Here is a 15,980-nt window from a genome sequence, read left to right on the forward strand (position 1 = left end):
CTCGTGGCCGGCTGCGCTTTTTCCTTCGATTTTTGGTGAGAAGGAAGAGCGAATGTGTGCACGGAATTCCATTGAAAAAAGCTTAAAAGGAATTTTCAATTAGCCCAAAAAAATTGAAAATAATTCCTGAATGGGTCAAGAAAGTGGGTAATGAAAGGCATTGTGTACTTACATTATGTAAGCAAAGAGGAAGTTATAAGGCAGGTCAACGTATAGAATACCAAACTCTCTAAAGAGCATAGAAATTAGTATGTTTCAACTATGAAATTGACCAATAATTCGAGCATTTCCTCCTTGCACCGATTAACTTCTGTCACGGTCAAAGCTCAACTGCATCCAACACAAATCAAAGCCACAGGCGGAGACCAAAGCCACAGACACTCTTCCGTCTTAGATTTAACGAACTCACACACAATTACATAATGTGGGGAGCCAAGAGCCTTGTTCATAGACAATATTGTTCAGATAAAAATCCCCCTAAATCATAGAAATTCGAAAAAATAAAAAACTGAAAAGTGCAAAAACAAATCTGTGGGCAATTCAGAGACTTTGAATTCAGTCTCGATTGAAGGTGTTACAAACGTCCGAATGCCAATTATCAAGTCGGGGTTCGAGGAGGTTATCTCAAGACCCCTTCCTCTCCCTCGCAACAGTTTTCACTTTCAGTCCAATAAATTTTCGTAACAAAATGGGGAAAAAAAAGAGCGAAGAAAACAAGGGAACATTGTTGTCCGATTTTCGAGGGGAAGCCAATAGACAGACGGACTGAGGGGATTTAAGCAGTTGGCGGGGGGCAATGAGAATGACTGACGGATTTGGTATTTTTTCGCTGTTTGAGACACAAAACTAGTTGCACAATTTCGGGACGCACTAACGGAAGCCGATGGATATGGAAAACTCAAAGAAAAGGCTCCAAAAACGCAAGTCATTGGGGCGAATATGAAAAACAATATAACTAAATGCGTAAAATTGGTTTTTTTTTCGAGATGTTTACGATTTGCTACACTTTTACCTCACGAGATTGTAATAATCTTGATAACTATCACTATTTGTAGTTTAAAGTAAAATTTCAAAATATACAAAGATTTCAGCTTGTTAAGGTTCATGATTTAAAAAACTAAAACTTGCACAAAATTAGGCAATGCAATTTTCAAATATTTCTCCGACCCTCAAAATATGCAACATAAAAGATATCAAATAGAAACGGCTGCTTACCGAGTGTACTGCTAGATGGCGCTGCAATTCCGCGTTGCCAAACAAAGTCAGCTCTGTGATTGTCGGCGAACTCTCCAATTTATTCTCCATTTCGCGCAGCCAACGCCGCAACTCCTTGGGATCCTCACAAAGACCCTCCGGTCGTTGGGTCTCATCGAGCATCTAATCAAATGGGTGGTTTCATTAATTAACAAATGTTTGGAAAGTACTTTACTCACCTTAAAGGAACATTCACTGGATTTCTCCAACACCGTGGCAGCGCCCTCTATCTCACAGCGCGCCTCCTTGCAAGTGTCCAAAAGGTTCGTGTCCATAATGTAGTTGTAGTTCGTTTGAATGGCCGCCCAGAGGTCGTCTTTGCCAGACGAACCCAGACCCAAGGTGGCGCTGCTGTGCAGACTGGTGGAACTGCATTGACTGTTTCCGCTTCCCCACGAATAACGGTGCATTTTATTGCTATGCGAATTTTTCTGAAAGTTTTAAAAGGCAAATTCTTAGCTCAAACTTGGTAAAATGATTGTAGTGTTTGAAAAATATTTAAACACTACGTATTTACATAAATATTAAAAAAAACCCAAAACAAAACTCAACCCCAAATACCAAACCATATTTATTATATTACCGCAAACCGAAAATGTTGTCAAATGTTGATTGACTTAAGCATCTCAAAATAAAGCCTCTGAAGTGGCAAACATCGAAAAATACACTCGAACAGAGGAAGGGGAAACCGCTTAAAGTTTTTAATAAATGAGTAATTTGAGGCGTGCCAAATACGGCCGAAACAATATGCTTGGCCATCTTGGGAGCTGGCGTTTCAGATTCCCGACTGTAAGCCAAAGAAAACTGGTTTTTATTCACTTCAAATTGCTAAGCGCGCGCAATTAATTAATGCATTTTGCTCATTTGTCCAAGAAAGTCTCCGATTCGCGCTGAAATCGTGGAAGGAAATTCCTTATTTACACAATCATATTCCCAAAAGCAAACGAAATTGAAAATGAAATTGTGCGATTGCTGTTTCTGCCGATTTCAGTAATTGATTAAATGAATGAGTAGAAAAAGAGGTATGGGTTGGGATTTATCGCCGAGTGACTCGCATTTCGGGCAAAAACTCGCCCACAGTGACTGTGAAAAGTCTGTCGACAAATAAGCTGTAAAATATGCAAGCTGTGACACCTGGAGGCCTTGAAAAATATATCTCAGTGGTCTCGGTCTTGTATACCTCAACAGATTTTTATCGAGGAATAAAGTAAATAAATCTCCATGACTGTGAGAACTGGACCAAAAAACTATTTGGTATGCTGATTTTGTGTTAGCCGCAAGCTGATAAGATTTATAATAAATAGCCAATTTTAACACGCCCTCTTCCGCCACTGAACTTTTTTTAACACTATTAACACTATTTAGTGCGCAGAGTCTTTGATTTTTTAATAAGCTCTGTAACGCCAATAAAAATTTATTTGCAATATGATCATTTTCCGACTCCGTAAAAGAAGAATAGGGGCCTGTTTTTACATTCCAGTTTTGAGCATAAATTAGTAATTTGTGTCCATGGCCAGTGGCGCCAACTTAGTTGCACATTTTTAACCGTTGCAACTCGGTTTCATACAGGCATGCTAATTATTAATTTATTAAAGCAATTTCCGCTGACACAGACAGAAAATAAGAACAAGAGAGCTCAGAATTCTAACGGCTGCTTGTCATTTTAAGAGACCAAACTCGTTAGCGTGCTAAACGAAGTCTAAAAGTGCAACAGGTATGAGTATATGGAGGAGTAAGTTACTAAACTCTATGCCGAACTATAAAATACTCTAGCCCTGATTGCTAAAAATCTTTGAGTTAAGTAGAGTCTCCCATCTTTTTTTTTTTTTTTAATTTATAAACTTTTGTATAAGTTTTTGTTTGTAAACAAGTTTTGTATCTCTTTAACTATATATTCTGAGAAAGGGTATTGGCTGAGGCGAAGCCCACTATCTCATGATCAATGGCAAATTTATGCGCACACGATACAGCCATTACCTGTTGTATTCCCGACCCGTACTATTCCTCTCATCGCCTCTAAAAAACATACCCATTTTTGGGATCACTCACCTTGAGGCTGTTGTAGGGACGTTCCAAGTGAAGTTTGGCCTGGATGACGTCACGACTCTCCTGCTGTTCCTCATTAGAGGCCTTCAGTGACGTCATGGACTGCGATTGCTTCATAAGGTCGTTTCCAACACTATTGGTGCCATAGTTTAGCTGACCACCGCCGGGGGCGCTTCTTTTGGGTGCTCCATCACCCGTTCCCGCTACATTCAAATTGGCACTTCCTCTGGATCCTCGTCTCTGCTTTTTGAGGGAACTGCTACGGCTACTGCTGGCCGATTTTGTTGTTAGTCCGGCCCTATTCGGCGGAGTGGCTGGCATGGCAAAAATGCCATCCAATTTAAGTGGTTTCGTTGTGTGTTCTATTTTTTGGGTGGTGGCGGTTTCGTTTGGGGACTCCAAATCCCTTACCGAACCTTCTTTGCCACCACTAATCATGGCCGCTTTTTCAGTCTCTTGGTTACTTATCAACGCTACTTCTTTCTCCGAGTTCGGGATTACCCCTTCTCTTCCCGTCTCGTTTTCCTGTTGCATTTCCATTGTTTTCCAACTTTATTTGGCTGTATTAACCATGTGTGCATGGGGGGATGTACAATGTTTTATTTAGAGAGCGAGTTATGTTAATCGAACCCCTCAAAAGTCGCCCAATATTTGCATGTCTGCCTGGCTTCCTCTTATTTCCATTGTTTCCCGTTTCGTTGCCGGCGTTCCGCTCCCTGGCAATGACCTTCAGGGCGTTCCTTTCGATTTCCGTTCGTTTTTATGCAAAATACTTGTTTCGTTATTTTGATAAAATGTCGGTTAGTTTGCGTATCTAATTCGATTCCACTGAAACGAAATAAGAGAGTAGAGAAAATTGCACATTACTTGAAAGGAAATCATACGAATTAGGGGGAAAATGGGAGGACAGAGATGAAATGATGATTATGATACGAGAGGGACCACCTCATGGGGCAGCATAATTAGCAGAGCACTGCATTTATTCGTTTCTCATTTTCCTTCTACTAATGATGGGTATTATTACTATAGGCAAGCCATTAAAATCCCAAAGCGAATTGCACGGGGTCTGTCTTTAATATGGTTTCATTTCCTACAGCATTTCTTTACAACACCTTCTGCAATAGGCGGATCTCATTAGTTGATCGCAGGTGCATTTCGTTAACGAAGAATTTAAATGACCGTTGTCCATTCATCCGGAAAAGGCAAAACATTTAAAGGGGGTAGTAATGGTATATCAAACATATTTTCCATTATGGATTTAATGTTTACCCAATAGTCACACTATTTAATCCGACGTTTTCTGATATAACAGATGTTGCAACACCATTGCTGTGATGAAACTCCATTCTCCTCAGACTTTTGAATAATTATCTCCCGTAGAATTTCAGCCGAGTGCAGCGGCCATATCAGAGCCTCATATCTCGTATCACATATCATCACACCCACTCCAGGGTAAACAAAACGAAACTGTAAACGGCAATTAAAAGCAACTGTGACCCGCAGAAAACGAACTGTATAACCACGTATGTATGTAATAACGGCGGTAAGTGAAGGAGTCGGCGGGAGTCGGGGGAATTATAGTAATTACGTATGCAAAATATTACTTAATTCCAGAGGCTTTAGCTTTGGTCAACGACTTCCGAACGGACAGCGAGGAATTTAAAACAATGAACGCGATTCTAATCGCGCCTGCAATCAAATTTTCATACGAAATTTGTCGCGAAAAACAGTTGTGGGCCAAATTCGTATGCAAATTGGTTAGCGAAAAGGCGGTGGAAGTTGTCCAATTCCAAAAGTGGCCTGCAAGCGTTCATTTAGCCACTTGAGCGCCGGATACCAAAGGGGGAAAAATGAATAATAAAATCGGCAACAAAAAGTGGGTGGATGTGGTTGTAATTGAGGGAGGAGGGCGTGCCCCGAAAAAAGAAAACAAATCAATGCTAAGAGCTGCAAATAAAGTTCCCAGGTATTTTGGCTACAAAAAGGAGTAAAAAATAAAACACACCCATTAATGGCACGATTGCCTGCAGTGATCGATTTCTGAATAATCTGTATGTATAACAACCAAAAGATCGCAAAATTTACAAATTTAGATTGCATCCAAATAATTAGTAGTGTTTTTGAATTCCGAAGTGAAATTTAAGTTGTTTACTAAACCTTTTGAGTGAGAGTTTGACTTATTGCACACCCCGTAATTTCTAGCTTATTTTATTTTTAAATCTATTTTCCATTTTTAGGAACCATAATTTTGCCTATCATACTTATTGCTTTTTTCGACTCTCCGACATATTAATTACATAATTAAGAAGTTAATGCGAACACTTTTATGTGCTGGCCATAAATTCAAATGCTTTGCCTTATGACTCAGAAAGTAAAATGGGGAACGCTGTCCTCTGACGATTCCCCTTTGGTGCAAATTTTCACTCGGCCTGCATGCAAAATGGAAGTTCGCATTCGCGACTGACTAACAGCCGAAAGGCAGTGGAAAAGGCGTTGAAAAAGTAGAAACAGATATTCGAATTCCTCCCCTGGCCAACTAACTCATTTGGGAAATACCAAATTTCCAGTTTATGTTGTTAAACTTCCGCATGGAAATGGCACAAGTGTGCGGCCTATACGTGTAATTTCTTTAATATTTAATATTTCCGAGTGTTATCATTGTAATTTCCAAATTGAAATCACCAATCAGTGACTCTTTGACAATCAAACAAAGCATTTAAAGCCTTTAAAATGTGCACAATAAAACCGCGATTAAAACTCCACAAATATGCAAATTGATTCCCTCATTATGCCTATACCCAAATATTTAACACTTTCAGATAATAACTCACTATGCTCTGGACAGTTTTTCTTTTGAATCTTTTCTTACTTTGTTTAACCACCTGTTGAACTCTTGCATAAGACACCTGTAAACATTCGGTAATAGCACCAAAGTTCCAAAGAAAACCGATCTTCAAGCGAAACGAAGCCAAAGCCAAAAGCCCGACCGAAACATGTGGAACATAAAGTTTGGCCACAAGGCCCACAGACCTCGGAGATCTGAGATCCGAGACCCCAGAGATCGGAGACCCCACAGCAGAAGAAGCAGCCAAAAGCAGAGGCCATTAATAAGCACAAAGAGGAGCCGCAGTAAAGGGGCAGCCAAAGGGAGGGCTAAAAATATACAAATATTTGCGTAAAAATAAGCCAACGAAACCGAAATGAAGCCAACACACATGGGGATTGGATTGTGGGGAGTGGTTCCAGAGCAAGGGGTCTTCCAGATCGAAGGTCTCTCCACATTGTCCATGCCAGACACGTAGTTTTCGAGACGATCGTAAATGTACCAGGGCTCATTGTTCATCGCTATAAAATGCCGGTAGGGATGACAATAGAATCTATTTTAGAGGGCTTACAATCGCATCTTTTTGGTTAAGCAACACTTTCGATTTTCAATGGAGTATCTTTAAATGTTGTTGCTGCCAATCTTTTGATAACAATTACTTACTAGAACATTAAAACACACTTGATTTCCTCAAAGAACTATTACTATTTGAAAACGAAAACAAAACTTTCTTTGTTCTTGTTTCCAACCTTAGCACTTCATTTTCACTTACTTTGAACTCCACTCACTTCCGTTTCGCTCTTTATCAGCTAAACATTTGGTCCATTACAAAAGAAATGAGAACAGAGAATCCCCGAAAACCGGATGTCTACTCACTAAATCGCTATTTATTCACACGGTGGAAAACTGTGTGACCAACTTAAGCAAGTCAAGTGCCAACAATTGGGAATCCAATTATTTTGTTTGCCCTGATTTTCCGATGAACTTTACTCGTGCCTCAAGATTAGATAGAGTTGATAAGGCAATTTCGCGACACTCGAGTGGCCCGAAATGAAATCAATTTAATAAGAGTATCACTATCTGGGGCCCCAGTCGAGATAAGACTTCGAAAATCGCATACACTTGGCCACAATAAGTCATGAAAGTCCGCGTACTTGGCCATAATTTAGTCATCAGCTGGTTCTGAGTGTGAAGTCATGAGTACGAGTTATTGTACTGAAAATCTTTAATAGAGGTGGTGCTTTGCTATATGGCATAAATAAATATATGGATTAAAAATAAAGAAAATAATTGCTGGAATCATTACATTGACATTTTTTTGATAATTAAACAATTTTATAACAGCTCATTTGGAATACCATCTCTAATTGCAAAAGCTGAAATCGCTCGCAGACACCAAGTCGAGCACAGTATTGGACAATCGAGGAGACCCAGACCGAGGAAATCGACATTCCGCAGACCAAACCGTAATTAAAATATTGTTTATACTATATTGCAGCCGTGGCAGCAACAGCAGCAGCTATATTTTATATGAACCAGCAGCCAGCCAACCGACTTATCTGCGAATTCTTCTAAGAATCGCGTTGGCACTGCCTGCGCTGTCTTCCACCGATTTGGCCATTCAAGCCGGGTTGACCAGGCCAAAAGCCATGATTGGAGGGGTCTCCTCCAAAGGCAGGCAGCCTGCCATAAGTTGGCAGTTGCCAAAGACAGTTGCTGCAGCAGCACCGCTGCAAACTGCTACAGCTGCTGTTGCAGCAGCAACACCTAATGAATTGTCAACTGCAGGCACACAGAGAAGGGGAGGGGAGAGGGGTGAGACGACGTCACTTTTGGCACACGTGAGTGCTGGCCAAGTGGCCAAATCGCTGGCAATCTGGCGACAATAGCAACAATAACCATATTGACTTGTACACCAATTTCGTGCCAAAGGCATTGGAGCAGCCGCCATGCAACCGCAAAAACACAGAAACAATCACAATATGTGGTCCAGTGCAACCTACTTTAAATTAAGTCGGTCTGCCCACAAAGTCATATTTTCCTCAAATTTTTTTTTTTTTTTGTGGCAACAGAGACAATGAATTGTTTAATTTGTTGTGGTCGTGTCTGGCTTTGACAAACGTTTATCGCCCAGTGATACATGAGATATGGCGGTGAAGATAACTGAATCTATCGTAGTTACTGATCTAGTTATAAAAGGGCTTTCATTTCGAACTACAGTCTTTTTTAAGCTGAACCGGTTTCTGTTTGATAATCACTTTTTTCTCTCCTTGATAAGCTGACTTGATTCTTCGATGCGCATTTTCTTGCTTAGTTCCTCTTATTTTCCTTCTTCATTTGGTCATCTATTATCAAGTCTTCTTTCTCCCCACTTTTATGGCCCACAGTAGCCAACAATTATTGTTCATCGTTTTTCACCACGCCATAAACATTTCGTTCTTCTCTATTTATTTCCATATTAATCTGTCTTAGTTTGTTCATTACTGTTTATTTTCTTAGCTTTTGACTAAAACCTAAACATATGTTCCTTTGCCACGACCCCGCAAATGTCAAAAGTCCTCCTCCAGAAAGGGGGTCAAAAAAAAAAAAAGAAATTCCAATAAAATGAACTGCAAGTGTAGTGCGACATATGGCGACGTGGAACATGTTTGTGGAGTAAAGACAGTGGACAGAGGACCAACTCAGCCAGGCCAAAACAAAAGGAAACTTTTTTGCACTTTGGTTGGACTTTCGGTGCAAGAGCAATTAGAGAAGTGGTCCACCAATGGAAAAATCAAAGGAGCTCACGAAAACAACCAAAGTTATCGTATCTCTGAAAGTGGGGACAAATTTGGTTAACATGTATCGCTACCTTCCAAGCTCGCAGACAGCCAAATACCCTTTCCTCCAAGCTACCAGCAATAAGTCTACAGTTTACTATAAAAAGTGGCGCTCGTCTGTTTGCTGCTTTTAAGTTGTCGCTAGCAACAATTTGTCTACAAGCCATAAACATTTTGACTTCAGCCGGCCCCTCCCCTTTCCCCGCGTTCCATAACTTCTTTCAACGCCCCACACCCCATTTTCTCCCCTTTTACCCCCTCTGACCCCACCAACACTTGTCTACATTCCTGAGCATATGATAAATGTTTTGTGTTTTGTCTGTTTTTGCGGCTTGAACACGTTTTCCTCGTGTTCTGCGATCGTTTTTGGGGTCCCCACCACATTACACATGGCACCCAAAAAAGCTATCAAAGCTCCAGACAGCAAAAAATGGATTTGGGAAAACTAGTCCCGATTTGACCACGCCTTTCGACAGTGGAAGTGGTTTCTTATGACCACTGACCCACCAAACGAACAGGCGGTAACTCTTTCGACGGATGACAGGTGGCGAAGCAGTAAATAACCCACAGTCACACCCCCAATCTGGCCGATCAGCCAGCAATATGCTAGCAAATTAGTGGGTTAAGTGGTGCAAGAAAGGCAGAAAACATAAATTTAAAATCACCTCAAAGTGGTTCAGAGAAGCTAATTAGCCAGGGAAAGCATAGAGCAGCCATAGTAAATTAGTAAAATATAGGATAACTAAAAAATGTTGCTAAGAAATATAGTGCTATACTTTCAGTAATGCGCATACGCCGTGTTGCCTTGAACTTGGATGTGGCCTACTACCTAGTAGCTACCACTTCACTGCGCAATGATCTCTCTTAATTAACCCATTACGCCAGGCAGAGTGTGCGAACCACAGATTGAGAGATACGGATGAAAACGCTAATAAACACATCTATTATTTTTTTCCCCAAAAGCCATCGCAAAGTTAATTAACAGACAATTACTCACATAATCGAGTGTGAAGAGCGCGCAAATTGTGCGAAAGTCGAAATTCATTCACATATCCATTCCATCTATTCGATGCCATTCAATTCACTTTCGGCTGAAACGAGATAAAGGAGTTGATAAATAAACGCGTGTTAAAACAAACAAGCGAATATTGCTGTGAAAATGTTGTGAATGGAGCGGAAACGGAGTTTGACTAATGGCAACAACCAGATAGATGGCATAGCCTACGAAAATTGGAAATTGTTTACCAATGTTTTTGATATTAGCACTTGGCACAGACATTGCATAATGGAAAGCCAAACGCAGGAACTGAGGCACCAAACATCAACTTTTACCCGCCAATATTTTCTAGGCCACATTTGGATACCCTACTTGAAGAAACTTACTACCCTTTAAGTGGTATAGTTTGTATTAGTGGAAGAATTGCTGGCATTTTCCAAGACAGTAATATTATTAATTTTTCTATATAATTCCAAAAGAAGGGTATTTCTATCCTCAACTTCTGAGTCTTGTCTTTTGTTTTATATTACTCCAACATTTTTACGGCAACCTTTCGCCAGACACCGCCGCAACCTCGGAGCTGTCTCCAGTGATAAATCAGCCGCACCGAATGCAACGAAACAAAAAGTCAGATACTTGCCAACTAACTCCCACAAACTCCGATTGCTGCACGACATTTTTGTTTTGTTTTTTGTTTTGCAGTTTTCGGTGGAGATTTGACCGAGGGCGTCTCGCATAACAATTCATTATCATTAATTATATTTGCACTCAAATTGCACAAACGGAAAACGAGAGGAAACCCCAACTCGCCGACGAGCTGGACATGAAAAATTGAACAATGTCGATTAAATTGAAAACAATTTTACGCTGCGAAATTTCAATATTTCCCGTCATTTGCCGTTAGGCTCAACGGCCCAAAGACAACGGCCAAAACGGCATTCCCGACCCAAAATTGCAACTCGAGAGTGGGAAAGAGAGCCAAAATGTGGCTCATAAAGCATCGAGCATCGAGCATCAACAACCGAAATATCGGCAACAACAATTTATTGGTCGCATTAACCCCAACGAACTCTCTCACTTTCCGGGGAGCGGGGGGTCAGTCAGCCAGTCAATCGATGCGAGTTGTGAAAATATCATTTACAGGCAATTTGTAAAAAGCAACAGCAGCAGCAGCAGCAAATAACTGCGAACTCAGCGAAATTTGCACGAACCAAAATCCTCGAAAAAAAATTCAAAACAAAAAAAACGAACCGCGTTTTACTTTAACAAACAATAAACAAAAAAAAAAACCAAACAAAAAAGAGAGAAAAAAATAGGCTCGGAAAGGGGGCAGCAGGGTGCATCTGTGGTCAAGCTGTTAAAGTCGGAAATGGGCACAAACGCCGATCGTCAGCGGTCGACAAGAGCAACAAAGCCAGAAATGACGACGACGACGACAACGTCTCCAGGCGATAATTGGATCCCTTTCCCAGTGGGTCTCTAAGTTGGGTGGTTTTTCCGGGGGCTTCGGAGGGAGAGTCCTCCCAACCGAGATGGAAATTCAATGCCCTGGTTTTGGTTGAGTGGGAAATTTTCTTGTGGCTCCTGAAACTATCTGACATATGCCAGATGCGATAGAAGCTCTACATTAGATGGTTTCATAATACTAAATACTATTATTTAGTCAAATTTTTCATATGCTATATATATCATTTATTAAATGAGCTCATGCGCAACTGTACTTTCACGGTTTCCATTCAGTTTTATACACATTCCTGCGAGTAATTGTAGAACCCTTTTTTTATATAAAAACACCTTACCCAACACTTCCATAACTCTTTTGTTTGTTTCGCTTCTTTTTTTGTCCGGCCAACTGAAATTCAATCCTAAAGTGCAAAGCTCAGATGCGGAACAGACGGAAATTCTGTCAGGTGAGACGCAAATGCAACATTTTCGGCTGCCCCAACAAAAACAAAGGCACGAAAATGAAAACAAAACTGACATCAAGAGCTTTCACAGAACTCGCGTCGGAAAAAATAGATATTATAGATCTGAAAAAGAACAAGCTCGATGAAGATTTAAACCGAAAAAAACCCTCTTGAGTTCATTAACGAAACTCAAACGAAAGCGAAAGAGGAAGAGTGACAGGGAGAAAAGCATTCGAAATGCAATAGAAAGTGAAATGCGTTGGCAAAACAAAACTCTTGCTGCCACGGAAAATCTCCTCCAAATGAGCCGCGAGATACCGACGATATGTGTTATGGACAGACCCCTCCGAAACCCCTCCCAACCAAACACACACCCCCCACCCCACCATAACCACGTCGACCGACTCCCATGACCTTGTTCGCAAATTCTGTTGACGTGCATCGAACATGGGTGCCACCATCCCCACATCTATGTATGTATGTACATTCACATGCCCCAAACGAGACACCATCCTTGGCGCTTTTGCAGCCGAGATAGCCATCAAGAAATATTTGAGATTCACTTTCGGAGCCGGCAAGGCGAAGGCAGCAAAATCGAAAGACAAGGCAGTAAAAACAATGCCTGGCAGTTGAGCATTGACAACTCATAGATAAAATGCTTTTCTTCAGCTATGACGCGACTTCCAACAGAGAAGACGGCTCTTCTCAACGGCAGCAAAACCATGACAAACTCTGCTTTTCTGCTACTGCAGCTCGAAAGTGGAAGCACACGACGAAAGCAGTCGAATAAAATCAAAATCTAAGCACACAATGGAAAGCTCACTTTGCTACACTCTGCTTAGATAATAAAAGTATTACTTGAAAAAATTAACAAGAATTAAAATTTATTCAAAAATATAGTTACAAATTCAAGAGAAATGGCCATCTTACAAAATAGCTTCATATACTTTCTGATCCAACTCTGTTTTAATAGTCGATATACCCTCTACATCCAGCAAAATTGTCACCAACTTGTTGGGGATGTGTGGGCTGGAAGTCGGCACTCGGTTTCAGTATGCGTTGCACCATTGGAAGACTGAAATGAAATGCCACAGATTCGATTTTGATAAAATGCCAGGCACATGTTGGGAGCTCAGCGAAGAAAGAAAAAGTGAGAAGAATCGGCGTAATGAGGAAAAGAGATGGCGCTGCCGCGAACCGCCTGCCGATAAATCTTTCAAACTAACTTTTGCCATTGCAGTTGCAACTTGCAACTGCAGTTGCAGTTGCAACAAATGAGCAGAGGAAACGAGAGTAAGCAGGCGAAATAATCGCAGTCGCAGTGGAAAAACGGGGAAGAGTGGGCAATTGGTAATATCTGGCGTGCGTAAGAGACACATGTGCACATATGTATGTATTTATGGTAGTTTGGTGTCCGACCGGCGATAATTGGGCCAAAACGAATGCTTCAGGCAGCGCCAGGTCGGCTGGATAATTGATATGTTTACAGCTCTATTTTATTCGCAACTCAATTAAACCCGCGTCAAGCTGTGACAAGCCATAAACCGAGGAAGACAATCCAACAATTAGAGTCTCGATTTGTACCCATTTTGGTTCGGTTCACTTTCGTTTTCCATTTCCATTGCGATTGGAAGTGTGAAAGGTTCACAACGGACTGGTGATCTTCAGGTGGTTTCATTTGACTTTATTGTGACTGCTTTTGGTTCGGGGTTAATGAAATCAAATTGATCTTCAGCTGGGGTCAATTATAGCAGAGATCTTTCTTCAAGAGATAAGATCAAATGGGCGAAGATGTCGGCGATAGATAGATAGAGTGACAACTTAATGACATTTGTGGCTGTCGAGATGGGAACCCTAGTTTAGGAAAGCTTAAAAAGTTATTTTTAACCCACTTTAATAGTAACTTCAATATTTAGCATTAATGGTTTCTATAATTACACCCCTTTTGACAGATTAATAGGATGGTATTAAAGTGCTTTATGTTTACTTAGGCACATAATACAAATCAGACTCTGTGCCACTAGCCCTGCTATACACGACGAGGCCGAGATCTTATAATTTTTTATATTGCCCCAATTTGCTTTTAATTGGCCAACAAGCATTGCTCAATATCAAGTTTTTCCTTTATTTTTAGGTCGCCTGGTTTCGATTATGTAAAGTCCTCGCATATGAAAAACATGCCGATATGAGTGGCCGCTCGTTTGACAGACTAACTGAGTTACTGTCTCAACTGAACCAAGCATACATACACGAGTATTCACTGTACATATATATGCATATGTGTGACTCGATAGGAGGGGGGGTACCCTAGATATAGTGGCTCATAAAGACGGGGAAAAAGAAACAAAGCGACTTTGCGCACAGCAATTAAAAAGGCATCAATACACTGCAAACAAAAAAGTGCGCAGAAACAAGATCACTACGAGCCACATGGCCGCCGAGGCCCAAATTGAAAAATTGGAATACTTGTTGGAATCTGGCGAGGATCACAGGAGTCGCAGCTGGAGTTGGAAACGCCGTATCCAAAGCGTGTCACCGGCATCTGGAAAATGTTCGTTAATTGCACAAACTAAAACTTTGCCATTGTCACAGCTCGGGACTTTTACTTCGAACAAACATTGGACTTCCTGTGCCTCATCAAAACCGAGAGACATGCAACATGGAATCGGCTTTTGTTGCTTCGGTTTGTTTTCCTCTAATGATTAATTGACTTTTGCACCCAAAACACGTTCGATCATTGTTTGATCTTTGCTTCCTTTGGCGGCCATCTCGCCAGCTCCTAGCTCCTAGCTGCTCCTCGCAAACCTCGTCGTCTTTATTCAATTGGAAAATTGCTCTTTTAATTTCCACCGACATTTCTGGCGGATCGTGTTTGGTATAAATATTTATGCATTTTTCCAAATGTGCATCTGTGCAACCGTTTTTGGTCGAGCGATGGCAACGTGCTTTAAAATGAAATATCAGCTTACTCCCAACTGCTTACTTTAAATGGATCACATAATATATTCGATATTTGACTCGTTTTAAAGGTAACATTTACTGTTAATGTTGAACTGGCCTCTAATTTCTACCCCGCCGCGTGTCACGAACCCATCTCCTGGCGACTCACTTAGCAGCTCCTGGCTTATGACGTTTATCACGGAGTCCCGGGACTCAAGAGCTGGAAGCCAAAAGAGTCCATGTGTGTGTGTGTGTGTGTGTGTGCGGGGTTTTGTTTGCCTCGACTGCCGTCGTTTGTTTCGGCTCGTTCGTGTGATTAATTTATTGTTCAATACAATTGCGTATGAATTATTGAGATAGCGTCAGAAAATGACATGCAACGGCCGCCGACGTCGCCGCCTCAGGTGTCTTACAAAATCCCCCGACCACTCTTCCCTCCAGCAGATCTCATTGTCTGATCTCAAGGCTGGGAAAAGCAAACGCAATTCGAAGCTTTCTGTGTGTACGTGCTCGCCGAAATATTAAAAGAAAGAAACCACGAGCCCCCCGAAAAGTGCATTTCATAAATGCATCTAGCAGATACTAGATACTCGAACTGGGAGTTCGCATTGTGTGTGCTTTTCCATATCGCACTCGCCACTTTCACATTGGGTGAAACCAATGGCCGAAAGTGTAACTCTCAACGGTTAATCATGGGGGTTAAGGTTACCTTTTGAGCCGCAGCCTGAACTTGAGATGGAGTTCACGTGATTAGGACGGTGAAATCGCTTTAAATGAATTATATTTGGGTCAGGTGGATGTCCCTCCCCTCCCCCGCAGAAAACTTCTTTCCGCACAACAGCTGCACAAATATACAAATATACTCCTCCACTTCCATTCAAGGCTCTGCTCACGTGTGTATGTCCTTCCTGAATGTCAATGTTGAGCAAAGACCCCTCTTCTAGAATTTTCGTTCGTGAACTCTCCTTTTTTATGGATCTCTAACATGCGAACTATATGAACTTTTACACTGCAAAACAGGGTGTGCGTTTAAGTTTAGGTTTTGCTTATGGTCATATGAGAAAGGTTTTGTATGATCTTACAAATTGTGTCCATTTAGTCGAGCTATTGGTTTAAACGATTTCTTTTATTTTTAAAATAAAAAAATCATAATGTCTAATGTCTCCGAAAAGGGTATCCTCCTCTCTGTACAT

The 15,980-nt window shown here is 41.1% G+C and overlaps 1 protein-coding gene and 1 long non-coding RNA gene across 5 annotated transcripts in view; one reads left to right on the forward strand and one right to left on the reverse strand.

The window, feature by feature from the left end:
• The window catches only part of klar (klarsicht), a 106,532-nt gene that overhangs the window by 70,589 nt on the left and 19,963 nt on the right, over positions 1-15,980 (reverse strand). For 3 of the 4 annotated variants that reach the window (NM_001043111.3, NM_079149.5, NM_001103993.2), the window contains exons 2-5: positions 9,941-10,034; positions 3,304-4,128; positions 1,434-1,685; positions 1,216-1,377 (exon numbers count right to left, since the gene is read on the reverse strand). In NM_001043111.3, the coding sequence (NP_001036576.1) occupies positions 1,216-1,377; positions 1,434-1,685; positions 3,304-3,840 (951 nt within the window). In that variant the 5' untranslated portion in view covers positions 3,841-4,128; positions 9,941-10,034. The remainder of the gene's footprint in view (positions 1-1,215; positions 1,378-1,433; positions 1,686-3,303; positions 4,129-9,940; positions 10,035-15,980) is intronic. The other variant, NM_001274282.2, reaches the window with a different exon arrangement.
• Positions 4,626-5,219, forward strand: lncRNA:CR46002 (long non-coding RNA:CR46002). The gene is made up of 2 exons (NR_133142.1): positions 4,626-4,847; positions 4,915-5,219. It is a non-coding gene; the product is annotated as a long non-coding RNA:CR46002 (long non-coding RNA).

The sequence above is a fragment of the Drosophila melanogaster genome, chromosome 3L (genome assembly GCF_000001215.4).
Source record: "Drosophila melanogaster chromosome 3L".
Classification (NCBI taxonomy): domain Eukaryota; kingdom Metazoa; phylum Arthropoda; class Insecta; order Diptera; family Drosophilidae; genus Drosophila; species Drosophila melanogaster.